A 17,334-nucleotide genomic window follows, 5' to 3' on the forward strand; every position below is an offset into this window, starting at 1 on the left:
AGGCTAATAATCTTGGTACACCCTTTTTTGTTTCGGTACTATATCTTTGGTATTATTCTGAAATGTAATGTTCATGATCTTCTATCTTGGAGTGTGTCACATATACTAGTATGTTTTGTCCCTCATTCCATCTGTTTAGGTCCTGTTAGGGCCTGGTGGGACAGCCATCAGTGAGTGGGGGCACCACAAGTGCAGGATTAGGGTGCCGATCTCCACGGCAAGGTAGGAGTGACAGTAAAGTCAACTAGGTCTAGCGCCCCTTGATATTTTTAAGATCTGGTATTACACGTAATCTGGTGTTTTTTTGCTATAAATTGTGTATTGAGATTTCTCAATTTTAAGTATATTCTAATAAATTTGAATTTTAAGAGTTTTTCTTTACGTATACTGCAAGCTTAGTACCTAGTAGTACCACCTTTGTCAAGCATCACAGCTTGTAAACGCTTCTTCTAGCAGCCAAGAGTCTTTCAATTCTTGTTTGAGGGATTTTCATCCATTCTTCTTTGGAGACATCCTCCAGTTCTGTGAGATTCCTGGCTCGTCTTGCATTCACTGCTCTTTTGAGGTCTAGCCACAGATTTTCAATGATACTCAGATCAGGGGACTGTGAGGGCCATTGTAAAACCTTCAGCTTGCACCTTTTGAGGTCGTCTATTGTGATTTGTGTTTAGGATCATTTTCATTTGTAGAAACCTTCCTCTTTTCAACTTCAACTTTTTTACAGATGATGTTATATTTGCATCAAGAATTTGTTGAAATTTCATTGAATCCATTCTTCCCTCTACCAGTGAAATGTTCCCCATGCCATTGGTTGCAACACCACCCCAAAGCATGATTTATCCACCCCCATGCTAAATGGTTGGCAATATATTCTTTTCCTGAAATTCTGTGCCCTTTTTTCTCCACACATACCTTTGATCATTCTGATCAAAGAGTTCAATTTTAACTTCATTGGTCCACAGGACTTGTATCCAAAATGTATCAGCTTGTTTAGATTCTCTTTTTCATACTATCTAATGCTGAATTTTATGGTGAGGATGCAGGAGAGGTTTTCTTCCGAGGACTCTTCCATGAAGGCCGTATTTGTGCAGGGGTCTGTGAACAGTAGAACAATGTACCACAACTCCAGAGTCTGCTAAATCTTCCTGAAGGTCTTTTGCAGTCAAGCAGGGGATCTGATTTGCCTCTCTAGCAATCCTACGAGAGGCTCTCACAGAAATTTTGCTCAGTCTTTCAGACCTTATCTTGACCTCTACTGTTCCTATTAACTGCCATTTCTTAATTACATTTTGAACTGAAGAAAGGACAACTTGAAAAAGCTTTACTATCTTCTTATAGTCTTTTCCTGCATTATGCGCCTCCACCATTTTCAGAGTGCTAGGCAGCTGCTTAGAAGAACCCATGGCTGCAGTTTTTTGGCAGAAAATTAGAGGAGGCTGGGTTATTATAAAGCTGTGAAATTTGCATCACCTGGCCTTTCCTAATGATGATAGTGAACAAACCATAACTTTAACAACCTAATTAATGCCTGAAACCTTGGTCAAAGTTATTTGAGTACACACATCTCCAAGAGTGCCGAAACTTTTCCATTGGCCCATTTTCCTTTTTTGTTAATTTTAAAATGTAAAAGATGAAAATATTTTTTTTTTGTGCCTAAAATACAAAGAAAATGTGTCATCTTTAACTTTATAGATCATTTCATCTTCAATTTGCTTAACTATTCACAATAACAGTAATTTTGACCAGGGTTTAAGTCTTATACAGAGACTTAGGGGCACTTTGCACACTACGGCATCGCAAGCTCGACATTGCAAGCCAATGCTTGCGATGCCGAGCGCGATAGTCCCCGCCCCCGTCGCAGTTGCGATATCTTCTGATAGCTGGCGTAGCGAACATTATCGCTATGCCAGCTTCACATGCACTCACCTGCCCTGCGACGTCGCTCTGGCCAGCGACCCGCCTCCTTATTAAGGGGGCGGGTCGTGCGGCGTCATAGCGACGTCACACGGCAGGTGGCCAATAGAAGTGAAGGGGCGGAGATGAGGGGGAGGAAAACATCCCGCCCACCTCCTTCTTTCTGCATTGCAGCCGGGACACAGGTAGGAGATGTTCCTCGCTCCTGCGACTTCACACACAGCGGTGGGGGTACTTTGCACACTATGTTATCGCAGGTGCGATGTCGGTGGGGTCAACTCGAAAGTGACACACATCCGGCGTCGCTGTCGATATCGTAGTGTGTAAATCCTTTATGATACGATTAACGAGCGCAAAAGCGTCTTAATCGTATCATCGGTGTAGTGTCCGACATTTCTATAATGTAGCTGCAGCGACGGTACGATGTTGTTCCTCGTTCCCCTGCGGCAGCACACATTGCTGTGTGAGAAGCCACAGGAGCGAGGAACATCTCCTACCTGCGTCACCGCGGCTCATGCCGCCTATGCAGAAGAACGGAGGTGGGCGGGATGTTTACGTCCCGTTCATCTCCGCCCCTCCGCTTCTATTGGCCGCCTGCCGTGTGACGTCGCTGTGATGCCGCACGACCCGCCCCCTTAGTAAGGAGGCGGTTCGCCAGCCAGAGCGACGTCGCAGGGCAGGTGAGTGCATGTGAAGCTGCCATAGCGATAATGGTTGCTACGGAAGCAATCACAAGATATCGCTGCTGCGACGGGTGCGAGGACTATCGCGCTCGGCATCGCAAGCATCGGCTTGCGATGTCGTAGTGTGCAAAGTACCCCTAAGAAGTAAAGTAGAAAATGAAAAAAAAAATGAAATTAAAAATACAAACATTTTAATACCCTTTTCCCATTTCAAAAATTAAGAAGTAAAAAAATGAAAAAATATAGGTGTACCGCCCTCGTGTCAGCGGCCGAGCTGCTCGGATCCGGAACCGCGGTGGCTCGAGGGGTCTCCGGACCCGGGGGGGAGGCGTGCGGACACTCGAATTTAAAAGGGGGATATGTACAAGGGGGGTTAAGAGTTCGTGACGCCACCCACGGTGTGTGGTAAGATGGAGTACCACCACTGCTGTTGGGAGCGCCCGGTGGCGGTGGTATGGCAGCAAGGTGTTTGACCCCTCCGTGGGTAGGGGGTTTTGCCCCGGGGCCCGGTGATGGCAGTGAAGGGGTGTTGTTGGAGGGAAAAGGGTTTCTGCGTACTCACTCAGTCCAAGAATACTGACACCGACAACTTGTAAACCAGAATTCTAAGCACCACTGCAGCAGGGAGGGAACACGCTTGGATCCGTGCCCTTGGTGTTGTTTGTTAGCCTGTGACCTTTTCCAAGGCACATTCTTCACTATTTGGACCCTGTAGTATGGAACTAGTCGGGTCCCGCTCACCCGTATGGCTAACGGAGTGAGCTTGCTCTCAGGGTTCACGCTTGGGATGTTCTGGACCGTGCTTTGGGAAAGTCCTATCCCCTCGTTGCGCTAGTACCCCGATTTTGGAGCGGGTGGGGGATGAATCTTTAAGACTTCACCCCCGTTGGGTAAATTACCAGGATGCGTGAAGCTACTTTCAGGCCTAGGGTCCACGTACCCAGTCGTGCCCTGGCCCCTGCCCGGAGATGGCTCAAGACCGTCGGCTGCCTTCCTCGGCAGATCCGTGCCCCTTGACACGATCCCCTGAGACCGAGGTTCCAGCTCCTACCAGGCCCAGACCAACATCTGCCACCTAGTATTCTCAAGGAGCCCTGCTCCTAAACCAGTGACCTCTCACTTCGAGAGTCCCCACTCCACACTCTCTCCTCTTCACTCCTCACTCCTCTCTCTCCTTCACTTCACTGCTCCTAACACTTCTGACTCTCCCCTACCAACCCCCAAGAGGGCGTCCCTATTCCCTTCAGGCCCCCTATTGGTGTGTCTGGTGGGTGTGGTGCAGAGTTTTCCTAGGGTTTTGACTGACTCTGCTCTTAGCAACTCTGAAGGACAGGGATCCGTAACCAAGGAGGATGCGGATATCGTGCGGATATCGTGCAGAAGGGCAGATTGCACAATACCCTGTGACGACCTGATAGGACAGGGCGTCACATAAACCTATTTGGAAAATCCGCATCCATAAAAGTCCAATTTAAAATAATTTTATAAAAATTTGTGCTAAACGCCCAAAAATAGAAAAAACGTCAAAACGCAAAAAAAAATTATTTTTGGTTGCTGAACTCTGCGCAAAAAAAAAAAGTAATCAAGCTGCCTCATGTGCAACAACATAGTATCAATAAAAATAATAAGCCTACGAATATCTCCATTGAAGAAAAAATAAAACAATTTATAGTCTCAAAAAATAGCAACAAATCAAATATTTATATTTTTTCACCATCAAAATATATACTTTAAAAAACAAAATATGCACCCCCAACCCTCCCCCGCCCACACATACAAAAAAAGAAGAATTGTGTTTGTTTTTAGTTTTTTTGTTTTCAACATTTTACCACAATTGGAATTTTTTCCATTTTTCGTTCCATTAGATGGTAAAATGAATGGTTTCAACTACAAGACAGCCCATAAAAATCATAAAAATCAAGCTCTCATATGACTATGTTGAAGGACAGAAAAAAAGTTATGGCTGATGGAAGAAGGAGAAAAAATAGCGAAAGCACAAAAAAACTGTAAGTTTCTAAATAATAAAGAGTTTAAGCTCTTGGGATCTTTGACTCCCACATAAAAAAAATTCTGGCTAATTTACTTTCTAATTATACATTCCGTCTAAGGCTTCCAAATAAAATGTTGATAAATGAAAATTAACAAGAATTCCAATCATGGAAATTGTTTTATTCTGTCACTTGAGTTAATGAATTTTAATAAGAATAGGTCTGTACCTTTACCAGCTCAAATGGGAATCGCTCATGAAAGATTCGATTGATTTTTGCGCCACTTGATAACTCCAGGGTGTCCACTTGATGCCCTGATCCTCCAATTCTTTTCTCAAAATCAAGTGCAAAATTCTGCATCAACCTTTAACAATATAAAAGACAACATAAAACAGAAGTTATGTATACTGTACTGTCATTCTTTGTTAAAACCATGGTCCTGATTCATCAAGTATTGTTCACGTCAGTCTTGATGAGAAGGAGGCGTGTTGGAATCATAGGCGCCCGAGTCACAATCTGGAATAAGATTTGTGGCGTAAGACATCCCACAAATCACCATTAATTAGACGTGTGGGCATCACCATACCCTGTCCCATCTCTGCCCAATTTGGTGGACCTGGCTGAAACTGGTGTGGAAACTACAAAAGTCCCAATTTTGGGGAAAAACTTAGAATTCCGGAATCAACATTTTGATGAATCAAGTCCTTGATGTTAGTTATAATTGAAGTCACAAGTAATGAAGGGAACATAAATGATTTACTTTAACAAAGCTTTGGTCTTCCTTATTGGCTCCTCGACCATAAGACTCTTCCCAACCTCAGGATCATGTTCTAAGCAAAGTGTCTGACTTTGCAGTTTGCTCCTGAATTCCAATTGTATATTCGGTATTTGGCTGGTACTATGCTCCGGAGCAGAGCAAGTCTAAAAAAATAAATGTATAAAGTTATTTCTGACTGTGATAAAGACACATTTTTCTCCTATTCCATGTTATACTATGCTATTTTATTTCGCTAAGTTGTTTTCTTTTGGAATTCCATCATTGATCTATGTCAATCAGATAAGGGTATTTAAAGTCCAGTAAATTGTTAAAGCACATCCGTCCTTCCAGACAAAACTGTATAAAATCACTGACCTGATGCCCTCATCACAAAGCTAAAATACTCATTAAAATGCCATTTGTTCAGCTTATTATGCATGTCTGAAGAAACACATCAGCGAAACGCCCGGTGGGGTAGCGGGCCATCATACCAGGGGACTACATAGCGGTGAGTGACACTATTTAATAACAGGGACTGGGTAATATAGGGTTATATACAGCTATCTAGTCCTTTTAAAAATATATTTACCCTTATGCGCTTGTCTTATTTCTGTCATGCGGAGTTTTGCACATGGCGGTGTTGGGCTCTATTCACATAACAGATTCTGACACTCCACCCGATAGTTTCTCTGGTTTCTGGGATCAACACAGGCAGACTTGGGCGTTGACCTGCTGTGTGCTGATTCATAGGCAGGCTAGCAAGAGTTAAGTTCTATTGGTCTGCTTGCTGTTTTGATCACATGTTGTAAGGAGGCCTATCACAACCGCTCCCCTCCTACTTATGCTGGTTGAATCCTTTACCCCATGCCAGTTATAGTTTGTTCTTTGTTGTTCTGTGAGGTGTGGTGTCCCAGACTCTATGGAGATTATTATTCTTATTGCTTGATGCAGTTGTTGTTGGGTGGCACGGTGGCTTAGTGGTTAGCACTGCAGCCTTGCAGCACTGGGGTCCTGGGTTCGAATCCCACCAAGGACAACATCTGCAAGGAGTTTGTATGTTCTCCCCGTGTTTGCGTGGGTTTCCTCCGGGTTCTCTGGTTTCCTCCCACACTCCAAAGACATACAGATAGGGAATTTAGATTGTGAGCCCCAATGGGGACAGCATTCCCGATGTATGTGAAGCGCTGCGGAATATGTTAGCGCTATATAAAAATAAAGATTTATTTTATTTATTATTATTTACCCCTGTTGTTTTATAGATTTCCTTTTGCTTTTGTGTTTCCTCCTGAATCTCTTATTTGCTTAACCTTTGTGTGTGTGTGTGCAGTGTGACAGAGTTTTGGTTTTCCCTTGTCTGTCTTTTTCTGTGTGTTTCATCACACTCCTGTCCTGTTCCTCCCTACGGGGAAGAGGAGTCAGATCAGGACTGGTCAGGGGCAAAACCAGGAAGGAGACTCAGGCCTCTCCACCATCAGGAGTATCCATGAGGTTAGGGATAGCATAGGGCCCCCTAGCTTGAGGGATAGCTTAGGAGCCCTGGTTCCCCGCTATCCCATAGTCATCATGACAATTACCTTATGCAGCCTTGTCTCACTGCTTTGATCGTGCCACCACTTGCAATACTTGTGAGAATGTATTTTCATTAAATGTGGCGTTTTACTGCTTGTCTGGCACTTGTCCATGATGAACAAAACTATGCATAGACATCTGACCACACTTTGACTTTGCATCTTTTAGGGATTCATTTTTTCCTCAGTAATGTTTTGTCCTTCTTCACTGATTAACCTCTGTATGAACTTTTATTTACCTTTTATGTTTTGTAATGTTAAAAACAAATTTGATTTTAAATTATGTATTATGGTTTTGCTTTGAGAGATACAGATGTTTTTTTTTCATCTATGATGTGTAATTGAATACCTTTTTGTCATTGGCTGCTATGGGTGTAAAAGAAGAGAAACTCATGGTGTGGCCACGAAGCCTGTCCTGACCTCAACCCTATTGAGAACCTTTGTAGTATTGTCAATCAAAAAGATCTATGAGGGTGGGAGACAGTTCACATCAAAACAGCAGCTCAGGGAGGCTATTATGACATCCTGCAAAAAAATAACTCAAGCAGAAACAAGAATTATAAATGTGATATCAAAGAAGTCCTATGTTAACATGTTACTTAGATTGCTAAGATGTTTTAGATTTGAAAAGCATTAAATTTCAGTAAATGTGACCTCTTAATGCTGTAAATTCAACAAATGACCATTCTCAGTTCTTTACAACCTATGAAATGTTTGGAAACTCTGTTGTGCATGCTAATTTGCAACAGTGGATTTTGAGTTTTTTTAATTTTGAAAGAAATATTGTTACCATTTGGAGGTTTGTCCAATAAAAGTTGATTTATACTCTAACAGTGATGATTTAAACATTATTCTGACTCAATTGCATTGACCCTTTTGGAAAGTCAGAGATAAATAGAATTTGCATAATAATTTGGATTGCGGTATACATGTGAAGAAAAGGAAACATGAATCTAAGGCCGATTGGTCAGTGTGAAAATTGGAGGATATAGATATAGATACTGTATATGTAAGAGAAATAAAACAACTAAAAATTAAGCTAAAATAAATAAATGCATTTAGTGTAAAAACCTAATTTAAACTAACACTGACCACTAGGCCTAGTAATAGAGAAAGAAACTAGGGACATAGATGGCAAATTTGCAAGTTTGGTCACGTAGTTAAGCCGTTGCCACACCACATCTGTTTATGCTCGAGCACACATGTGACGGTTGGTGGGTGTGGACCCATTGTGCGAGGAGCTGGGCTTACCATGGATGGGCATGGCTAAGCAGCAACCTGATTTTTGTTAGAGCCTCTGATGGTGAGGATAGCTGCAGGTAGTCACCAGGTGCTACTCCAGGGCAGTCCCTGGCCTGCAGAAGCTGACCAGACGATCAGGGGGCTGAAGATGTGAAACGCAAAACCCAAAGACATGGTCACAATGGGCAGGACAGTGATAGGACAGTACAGGTACAGGAAACATAAGCATAGAACAAAAACCTAATTAAAGATCAGGCAGCTGTATGGAAAAAAGGTTGCCTAATACCACGTACTGGCAGAGGATTCACTGGGGAATAAACACTCTGCAGGACACAGGGAATACAAATGTCTGCAGAGCCTGGCCATGCCTCTCTATAGCCACGAGGAAACTCACCAGCAACAGGCAGATGCAGCAGAGCTGGGGGAGTTGTATGAGAAAGCTCAGCAAGCTGGCCACACACAGGACAGTGACCGTATTGAGCATGACAGCGCATACCAGCTGTTCGGTCACAGACATGACAACTTAACTGTCTGCTGCTGCAAAATTCATGTTTGGAGAAATTCTGTGTTAGAATCTACTCTGGGGATCACTGAACATTGAACATTGCTGTCTACTGGATTCTTTAACCAAAAGAAACTATTTTACCTAAAAAATCATTTTTATTCACATATATGCCACAAACAGGGTACACATATTAAAAAAGTGATGAGAAGAAAAGGTGGGAATCAATACACCCTACTCCTCACCCTTCCTGTCATACAGGGGTCGACGTCCTAAGGTTTACTGACGCCCCTGTTCCTCGTCAGCTAGAGTCCTATATTAACCCTCCACTTACACTAGGAAAGTACCGTGTGCCCTAATTTAAAGTGGGTAAGGTGAAACACCCAAAGTCAGACCCATATAGATAGTATGTGACATTAGTTTAGTCAGGATAATAAATTTCTGTCAGTAGATGTCATAAATTATCTATGGGGGAATTTTGACTCAGTCGACTATCAGTCAAGAATTTTATAGACCATAAAAACTGCTGTTGCATATGTCCAGGATATACCCTACGCGTTTCGCCCTCTTATCAAGTCAATAGGGCTCATCAGGGGTATAGAACATAGATCCTTGACAATTATATCACAGCTTCAACCGGTAATAATGAGTTGTACCAGAACAATTTTATACTGTTAATAATTTCTCCTCCAAGGGTATAGACCAGGATAATGCATCTGTTAGAGAATACCAGGGTTATAAACATATCCCTCAACCAATCTGGGAGCTATCCCGAGGTTCAAGCACACCCATATGTGCACGTGCTGGTCTGGTCTGAATAAAGATAGATGTCAGCACATTAGAGGATTCATCCCGCAATACAGGCTCATTCACCTATGTGATGGTACAAATGTCCACAGGAAAACCAGTCTCCCCTCAAATAAATCCGGATCCTGGTATAGGCAACACCTCTATTAATGCCTGGACGATCAATGTCACCTGGGTAGCGATGTGTATCCAGTACGGGTGTGCTACGGGTGTTTCTGTCTACTGGATTCTGCAATATATTGTGTTTGCATTTTACATACAAAAAAATCTTTCTCATTGAAATACCTGAGTAACGTCCTCCTGAAGTTGCGGTATCCCACAATGATCCTCCATGTATATGTAAGCTGGATGAAATAGGAAAGATTTCCCGTCTGCTAACAGAGTGGCTTGTACATTATATCGCTTTACCAGCAATATCTTTTTGGCTATGATTCATCTCTCCAATATATCTTCAATCACTGAAAGACTAAAAGCCGGTAATTTACATTACAGAGGAAACAATACAGAGATGGCATTGTCAATGCATTCATATTTCCACTGTTATTTAAGAAGCACTCCCATCAAAGTTTTTATCCTCTTAATATATTGCAGTAATCATATTATATAGCAATGTATACTTACAATTGCTCATTTTGCCCTTCTACCCAGTTAATTAATCTGTTTTCCATTAGGTCTATGGCATCTCGTGATTAAAAACTGACTAATTAAATACTTCTAAGCTCTATGTAAAAACAGGAAGTCTCTTTTCCCTGCATCAGTCATCACTGCAAAAGGCAATGGCAGGGGGGAGGAGCAGTGCAGCTGTGCCATGAGTTGAAGAGGGTGATGACTCATGAAGAAAAAAAAAAGAGAAGAATTAACTGGGTAGAAAAGTAAAATGAGCAATTGTAAGTATACAATACTATATATAATGATGTATAAAAACTCCGCTATAAGTCACTACAATAAAATATGAGACCTTATAGTCCCTCCACTGAGTGTAGGCATATAACCCGTGGAGAGAAGTGACCCGAAAAAAACAATAAATATGAGATATAAAATTATTTTATTGAATTAATTTTTTAAAAACATATAACAACATACAATAGTGATAAAAAGGCAGGGAGATTCCCAGATGCTAGCAGCAAGACAAATCCAAAGTGACAGTGCACAGAACAGGACCTAAAGTATTGCCAAAACGTAAACATATGATGAAAGTGCTGAATAGTGCTGTGCAAGTTCCGAAATACAAAAATATATAAATAGCCAAGGTATCAAAGAATGGTATGCTAAACCATAGTGTAATGCATAATAGCAAAACCGCAGAACATACTGTATGCACGGATAAAGAAAAATGAAATAGCCACAAATCACAATAAGAAATGTCTGCAGATAATGGAGAATCACTAGGTAAAGTGGAAAATGATGTACTTTGGTTATAAGGTCTGTGTGGTCCGAGTGGTCAGTGTGTCTGCTGCCGACCCCGACACGTGTTTCGTGACTTCCTCAGGGGGTGCTGGTAAAAATGAATTCAATAAAATAATTTTATATCTCACATTTATTGTTTTTTCGGGTCACTTCTCTCCACGGGTTATATGCCTACACTCGGTGGAGGGATTATAAGGTCTCACATACAGTATACAGTATATAATGATGATTGCAAAATATTAAGAGAATAAAAACTTTGATGGGAGTGCATTTTTAAAGTGAAGCTTCTAGTCAAAAAGAATTCACTTTGCAATTTTCACAGCATTTCCATTAGCTTCTTTTGTCAAAAACGTTATTGGATGTGAATAGCAGGCAGCTCCTGCGCTCACCCAATATGCGGACCAGCACACGGCATTCACGGACGTGACTGGCTTCAGTTTTAGTATGTGTAGAGAAGACCACAGCACCAATAAGACAGAAAAGAGATTGAGCTGCTGCAATGTGAAAATTTTATTCCAGACCGACACCAGTCTCAAATAAAATTTTCACATTGCAGCAGCTCAATCTCTTTTCTGTCTTATTTTCTAGCTGAGGTATTCCCTCCACAAATGAGGACTTGATCCTTTCCACGCGCACAATACTCTATGTCGTGAGTGCCGGCTTCTCTCCTAATACTAGGTTTTAGGCCTTCTTCACAAGTCTGTGTTTCCAGTATGTGTGACGTCCATTTTCACACGTACCAGAGACACAAACACACGTAGATCCATTAAAATCAATGGGTTTGGGCACAGGTCCAAGTTTTCACACGAACCGTGTGTCCATGTGGAGCATACATGTGTTTATGTGCTCCACATGGCAACATGTGCCAACATGCCCAGCAGCATGGGTGTCACACGGACTGCACACTGATGTGATCCGTGTGACATCAGTGTGACATGTACCGGAGAAAATACGGGTCTTTGAAAAAAAATTGATTTTCTATACTCACCTGTCTCCAGCACTGCTGTCTTCAGCGCTGCTGTCTCTTGCTTCCGACCCCCGTTCATTATGCTCATTGCATATTCACTGCACCGAGGCCCAATAAGCAGCAGCAGCGCCAGAGACATCAGCACCGGGGATAGGTGAGTATAGAAGTACCGTCGTATATGCTGTCTGTGTGCTATGTGGGTGTCACATAGATAGCACACTGATAGCACACTCACAGCACATGTTGAACACACATGGACACACGCACACCCATACGAACCTACACCATGGACCGTAAAAAACGTGTGTGTTTTGACGGCTTGTGTGAAAGAGGCCTTAGGCTATGTGCCCACGGGAGCTTGCTCCTGTGGATATATCCGCAGGTACGGCCGCAGGTTTACCGCACCAGCTCCCCGGAATCCGCAGCTATACATAGCTGCGGGATTCCAGTGGAATTGTTGCGGTAAACCTGCGGACATTCATGCAATTTACCTGCGGAAGTCCCGGCCTCTATCTCCATAGTGGAGCGCCGGGATTTCTGCAGGTAAATCCGCAGGAATAATTGACATGCAGTTATGTGCGGCTGCGGGATATCCACAGTATATTCCGCAGCCGCACATACCGCAGCATGGACACAGCACTCCCCATGTCCCATAGCATAACATGCGGAGTGTCTGTACAAGCTGAAACCTGCGGATTTATCCGGAAAATCCAGATAAATCCGCAGGTTTTCCGCGGCAAAATCTGCAGGAGCAAGCTCCTGTGGGCACATAGCCTTAGTATGGCCATCTGAAGCTGGCCTTAGCCCCAAGAGAAAAGCATTGTGAAAATATTAATCATTATTGGATACTATCATTCTGCAAACCAAACAACATATACAATTCTCTAAGTTATCAGATATCTCATATCCTATATAATAATAGTTGAGAACTCTTTTCAGCTGTCTATATCATTATGGAGGACAATCAATAAGAAACAGAAGTACTTGATAAAAAACTATAATTATTTTCAACAAAATCCTAAAGAGGAGCCTCCTCGTTAATGGGCATTAATTTTTAAATGTGACTATTGATGCATAATAGGCAGTAATAGCAATCACCATCCTATTAAAATAAGATATGACAAATTTAATTAACTTTCACAATATAAAGTAGAAATAAACTCCAACTATCCTCGATGACATGATGATTATCACAGAACAATTTCTACAAATCAACAAGGTCTATAATACATAAATCATTTCCATCAAATTAAAAATCAGTATTACCCCCATACTATGCATGTAACATTTTAAAATACTATAATAGTCTACTTACGGCCATATTATGTAATATCAGATGTTTTCTATATAAAAATTAAGAACAAATACAAATACTACCCATTCATACATACACAAAAGAATCTATCAATGAGAAATAGTCCTAATATATTAGAAAATACTTCTCAGGTCACAGCAATAAAATGTATGAAATACTTACATGGAGAAATAACGAGAAATAGCAAAGATCAGGTCAGAAGCACAGAGTGTGAATGTAAATGGCCTCGGGACTGCGGGAAACAGACAAAACGCTTCTTGTTCTATTTGTTTCACATGAAACTACTCTGTCCTCAACGAAAACATTACATTCCCTTAATCTTTCAGCTTCAATATAAAATAAGATCATGTAAGGGTAAACCATGAAGGCAATATAAGCTTTAAAGAAAAATGTCACGTTCCCTCAATATTATTGTTGATATTGGGATCTTTGCTTTAATAAATAGGGGCTATTTGATTTTTATCATAGTACAAAGGGCATGTTATGGAAGGAGGAGGGCAGCAGCTGGGACAGACACAGATGTCCAGAGGTCCTAGCAGTTAGGGGTCAGGTGGTATGAGCAATAATTTGAGACATTCATGGACTATTTGTATGGGCTCCTTGGATGGACTCCTTGTATGGGCTCCTTGGATGGCTCCTTGGATGGCTTCTTGGATGGGCTTCTTGGATGGGCTCCTTGGATGGGCTCCTTGGATGGGCTCCTTGTATGGGCTCCTTGGATGGACTCCTTGTATGGCCTCCTTGGATGGCTCCTTGGATGGGCTCCTTGGATGGGCTCCTTGGATGGCTCCTTGGATGGGGTCCTTGATGGCTCCTTGGATGGGCTCCTTGGATGGGCTCCTTGGATGGGCTCCTTCGATGGGCCCACAGTGACCTCAGTGAATTACGATTAAAAGATATTTTTCCAGGCCCATAAAGAGAACAGAAGAGTACAGGAAGATTCACGAGAGGCCCCTGATATTCTGTTGTAACTCCCGTTAAAATGAAGTTATCTAAACCACAAAAATATACTTCGTACCTTGACGAATGTGTTATCGATTCAGCATTACATGCAATGCTGAAAGTGATCTCTTACTTTTCAGAGACATACGGCACGCCATGTTCTTGAACGTACAGGTAAGCATATTGGCTGAGGGGGAATAAGAGCAATTTCCCGTTAGATGCTTTCCTTCAAACCTTCCACATTGTTTCAATCAGATTGCTTCACCCTAGAGAGAGTTATTACAGAATATTTGGGGCCTCTTTCACAAATCTCCCTGTAGCAAAATTTGTCTGAGCGCTCACCAAATGTCGCGCTTACACGTGGTGGATGCGTCAGACCAACAGATGTCTGATGCGTGACAAAAATACAGCAAATAATACAGCAAGAAAGGGGGAACACCGGGGACACAATAACAATGGTGGGCCATAGCTCTAGTGAGAGGGGTAGATAGAACACCACCTCTCCTCACCTGCAGCTGTTCCTACTCTCCTACCCAGCCTCTATACAGTCTCCGCAACTGTCGCCGAGCAGGAACTGGAGACAATGAAAACACCCTGTAGTTGCCCTGGCTAGTGTAATGGCAGGAGTGGGACGCTAGCCTCACGGCTGCACTGATATAACAGAAGGAAAAGTAAGACAAACGGGAGAAAGCAACACAAAGGATAAAGTACGGCTTCTGGAACGCTCCTTTACAGGTCCTTCCACAAAGGCGGCCAGAATACAAATGGATTTGTATAATCAGCAAAAATTGCTGGGAAACCCTGCTACTTAAACACAAAGGGCTGTGGCTACAGAGCAGCTGCAGCTGACCTGCACTGCTGGGAAGCTGCTAGCAGCAAAACTGACATTAAGGGGTACTTAACACGCTGCGACATCGCTAGCGATGTCAAGCGAGATAGCACCCGCCCTCGTCGCACATGTGATATGTGGTGATTGCTGCCGTAGCAAACATTATCGCTACGGCAGCTTCACACGCACATACCTGCTCTGCGACGTCGCTGTGACCGGCGAAACCACCTCCTTTTTAAGGGGACAATTCGTTTAGCGTCACAGCGACGTCACAGCAGCATCACTGAACCGCCACCCGATAGAAAAGGAGGGAAGGAGATGAGCGGCCGGAACATGCCGCCCACCTCCTTCCTACCTCCTTTTCCGGTGGATGCAGGTAAGGAGATGTTTGTCGTTCCAGCGGCGTCACACATAGCGATGTGTGATGCCGCAGGAACGACAAACAACATCGTACCTGCAGCAGCACCGATATTATGGAAATGAACGACGTGTCAACGAGCAACAATTTTTCACGTTTTTGCGCTCGTTGATCGTCGCTCATTTGTGTAACACGCTGCGATGTCGCTACCGGCGCCGGATGTGCGTCACTAATGACGTGACCCCGACGATATATCGGCAGCGATGTCGCAGCGTGTAAAGTACCCCTAACTGTTTCAGCACTAAGGGAAACGAAACAACAATTAAATGAAGAGTCCCAGATGGAAATGAGATACTCCAGTCCTAAAGCTGTCACTAGTCTCTAAAAACAGGGCGACAACAGTGACACTAAAACTTTAGAATAGGTTCTATCGGTGCTCAGAAGTAAAATAATCATCACGTATTATATGATCTTTGGCACATGCTCAGGAATTATGATGAAAAATAGGTAATTTTATCATGCAAGCCGTAATTGAAAAATAATAATAATAATAATAATAATAATAATGATGACCTCCAAAACGTTTTGGATCCACTCAAGCCTTTATCAAGAAGTGTTTATCTAGAAGTAGCTTAATGTGTCAGCCACTTAGCTGCTTCAAAACATTGGTAAACGGCCATTAACAATAGGGATGAGTATGTAGACCACCTGGGTATAGGTAAGTATATAGCGAATGGTTTAGCGATGATGGCACTGGTCAGAAGTGTAGAATTAGGAAATATGTATTTTTCTATTGAATATCCACATTCTGCTATATCTAGTGGGGATTATGATGGGTCATAAGTTGCATGGCTGCACAGGCTACATTATAGATCTGTTTTGTATTAGGGTTCCTATAGAGATGTATAGAGCCTCTACTGTACTTCCTACACTCTTCCAAATTCAAGTATGAGGTACTATTGTATATGTAATATGACATATTAAAAGCAACGGTCAATCTTTGAGGTAAATACCCAAGGGTAGAGCAAAAATCATAAATGCTGTAAGACCTGTGTGCGTGCGTCAATGAAGTGGGGAAAGATGGGCTGCAGTACTCAAGAATGGTGAGTGAGTGCAGCTCCAGCCTCCTGTGACGTCAAATTTGAGACTCCTCTCAAATGAAAGGTCAGAGGAAGTGCAATAAAAAACACCTTTAGAGATTAGATACATAGGGGAGAAGTGTAGAGAACTGTACGATAAAGATAATTAGAAAAGTGGTTAAGGGGTAAAGATAGTCAGAAAATACATTTTAGGGGTCTGACCATGCCTTTAACTGTATATATTGAATTTCCAGTGGCTGGGGCACCAGGTATTAGCTTAACAGTGGGAGTGTTGGGTGATGGACTCTCACCAATCTATTGATGACCTATCACAAGGATGACCTATCACAAGGATAGGTCATCACTATTTTAAGCCCTCAAACATTTTAGATATCGCATGGGCAAACTATGTTTCTGCCAACAGCTATGTCCCCTGACTCCCCCATACACAAGAGCACTCAGTTGGCCAAGCACTCCAGTGCTCTCTATGAGAGAGTTGCTGCCAGATTCATATGGCGGTGGTTTACCTCTTGGGGTACATTTTCACGATGAGTTTTTGATGGTGCAGGGGGCATCCTGAGGAAGTGACATTGAAACGTGTGTCGAAACGCTGAACTAATGCCTTTAAAATTACTGGTATGTACTCTGAAACAAAAAGAAAGCATTGTATCCATATCTGATTATCATGTGTATATAGTGACACATTTAAGGTTACTTTACCTCCCTCTTACTACTTAGGCCCCCTTCACACATTCATGATTCCGGTACGTGTGACGTCCGTTTTCATACGTACCAGAGACACGGACATAAGCGAACCCATTAAAATCAATAGGTCTGCGCACAAATCCGTGTTTTCACAAAGACCGTGTGTCCATATGCTGCACATGCATGTCCATGTGCTTCGCACGGAAACAACTCCGTTTTTCTCCGGCAGCACAGGTGACACATGGACCATACACTGATGTGATCAGTGTGA

At 42.5% G+C, this 17,334-nt stretch overlaps 1 protein-coding gene across 1 annotated transcript in view; it reads right to left on the minus strand.

Annotated features, from left to right (window-relative positions):
• DNM3 (dynamin 3) overlaps window positions 1-13,378 on the minus strand; it is a 576,617-nt gene extending 563,239 nt beyond the window's left edge. The window contains exons 1-4 of the mRNA XM_075320993.1: window positions 13,313-13,378; window positions 9,747-9,927; window positions 5,346-5,506; window positions 4,814-4,949 (exon numbers count right to left, since the gene is read on the minus strand). Coding sequence (XP_075177108.1) covers window positions 4,814-4,949; window positions 5,346-5,506; window positions 9,747-9,794 — 345 coding nt within the window. The 5' untranslated portion in view covers window positions 9,795-9,927; window positions 13,313-13,378. The remainder of the gene's footprint in view (window positions 1-4,813; window positions 4,950-5,345; window positions 5,507-9,746; window positions 9,928-13,312) is intronic.
• Window positions 13,379-17,334: the final 3,956 nt, after the last annotated feature.

Source organism: Anomaloglossus baeobatrachus, chromosome 8 (assembly GCF_048569485.1).
Source record: "Anomaloglossus baeobatrachus isolate aAnoBae1 chromosome 8, aAnoBae1.hap1, whole genome shotgun sequence".
NCBI lineage: Eukaryota > Metazoa > Chordata > Amphibia > Anura > Aromobatidae > Anomaloglossus > Anomaloglossus baeobatrachus.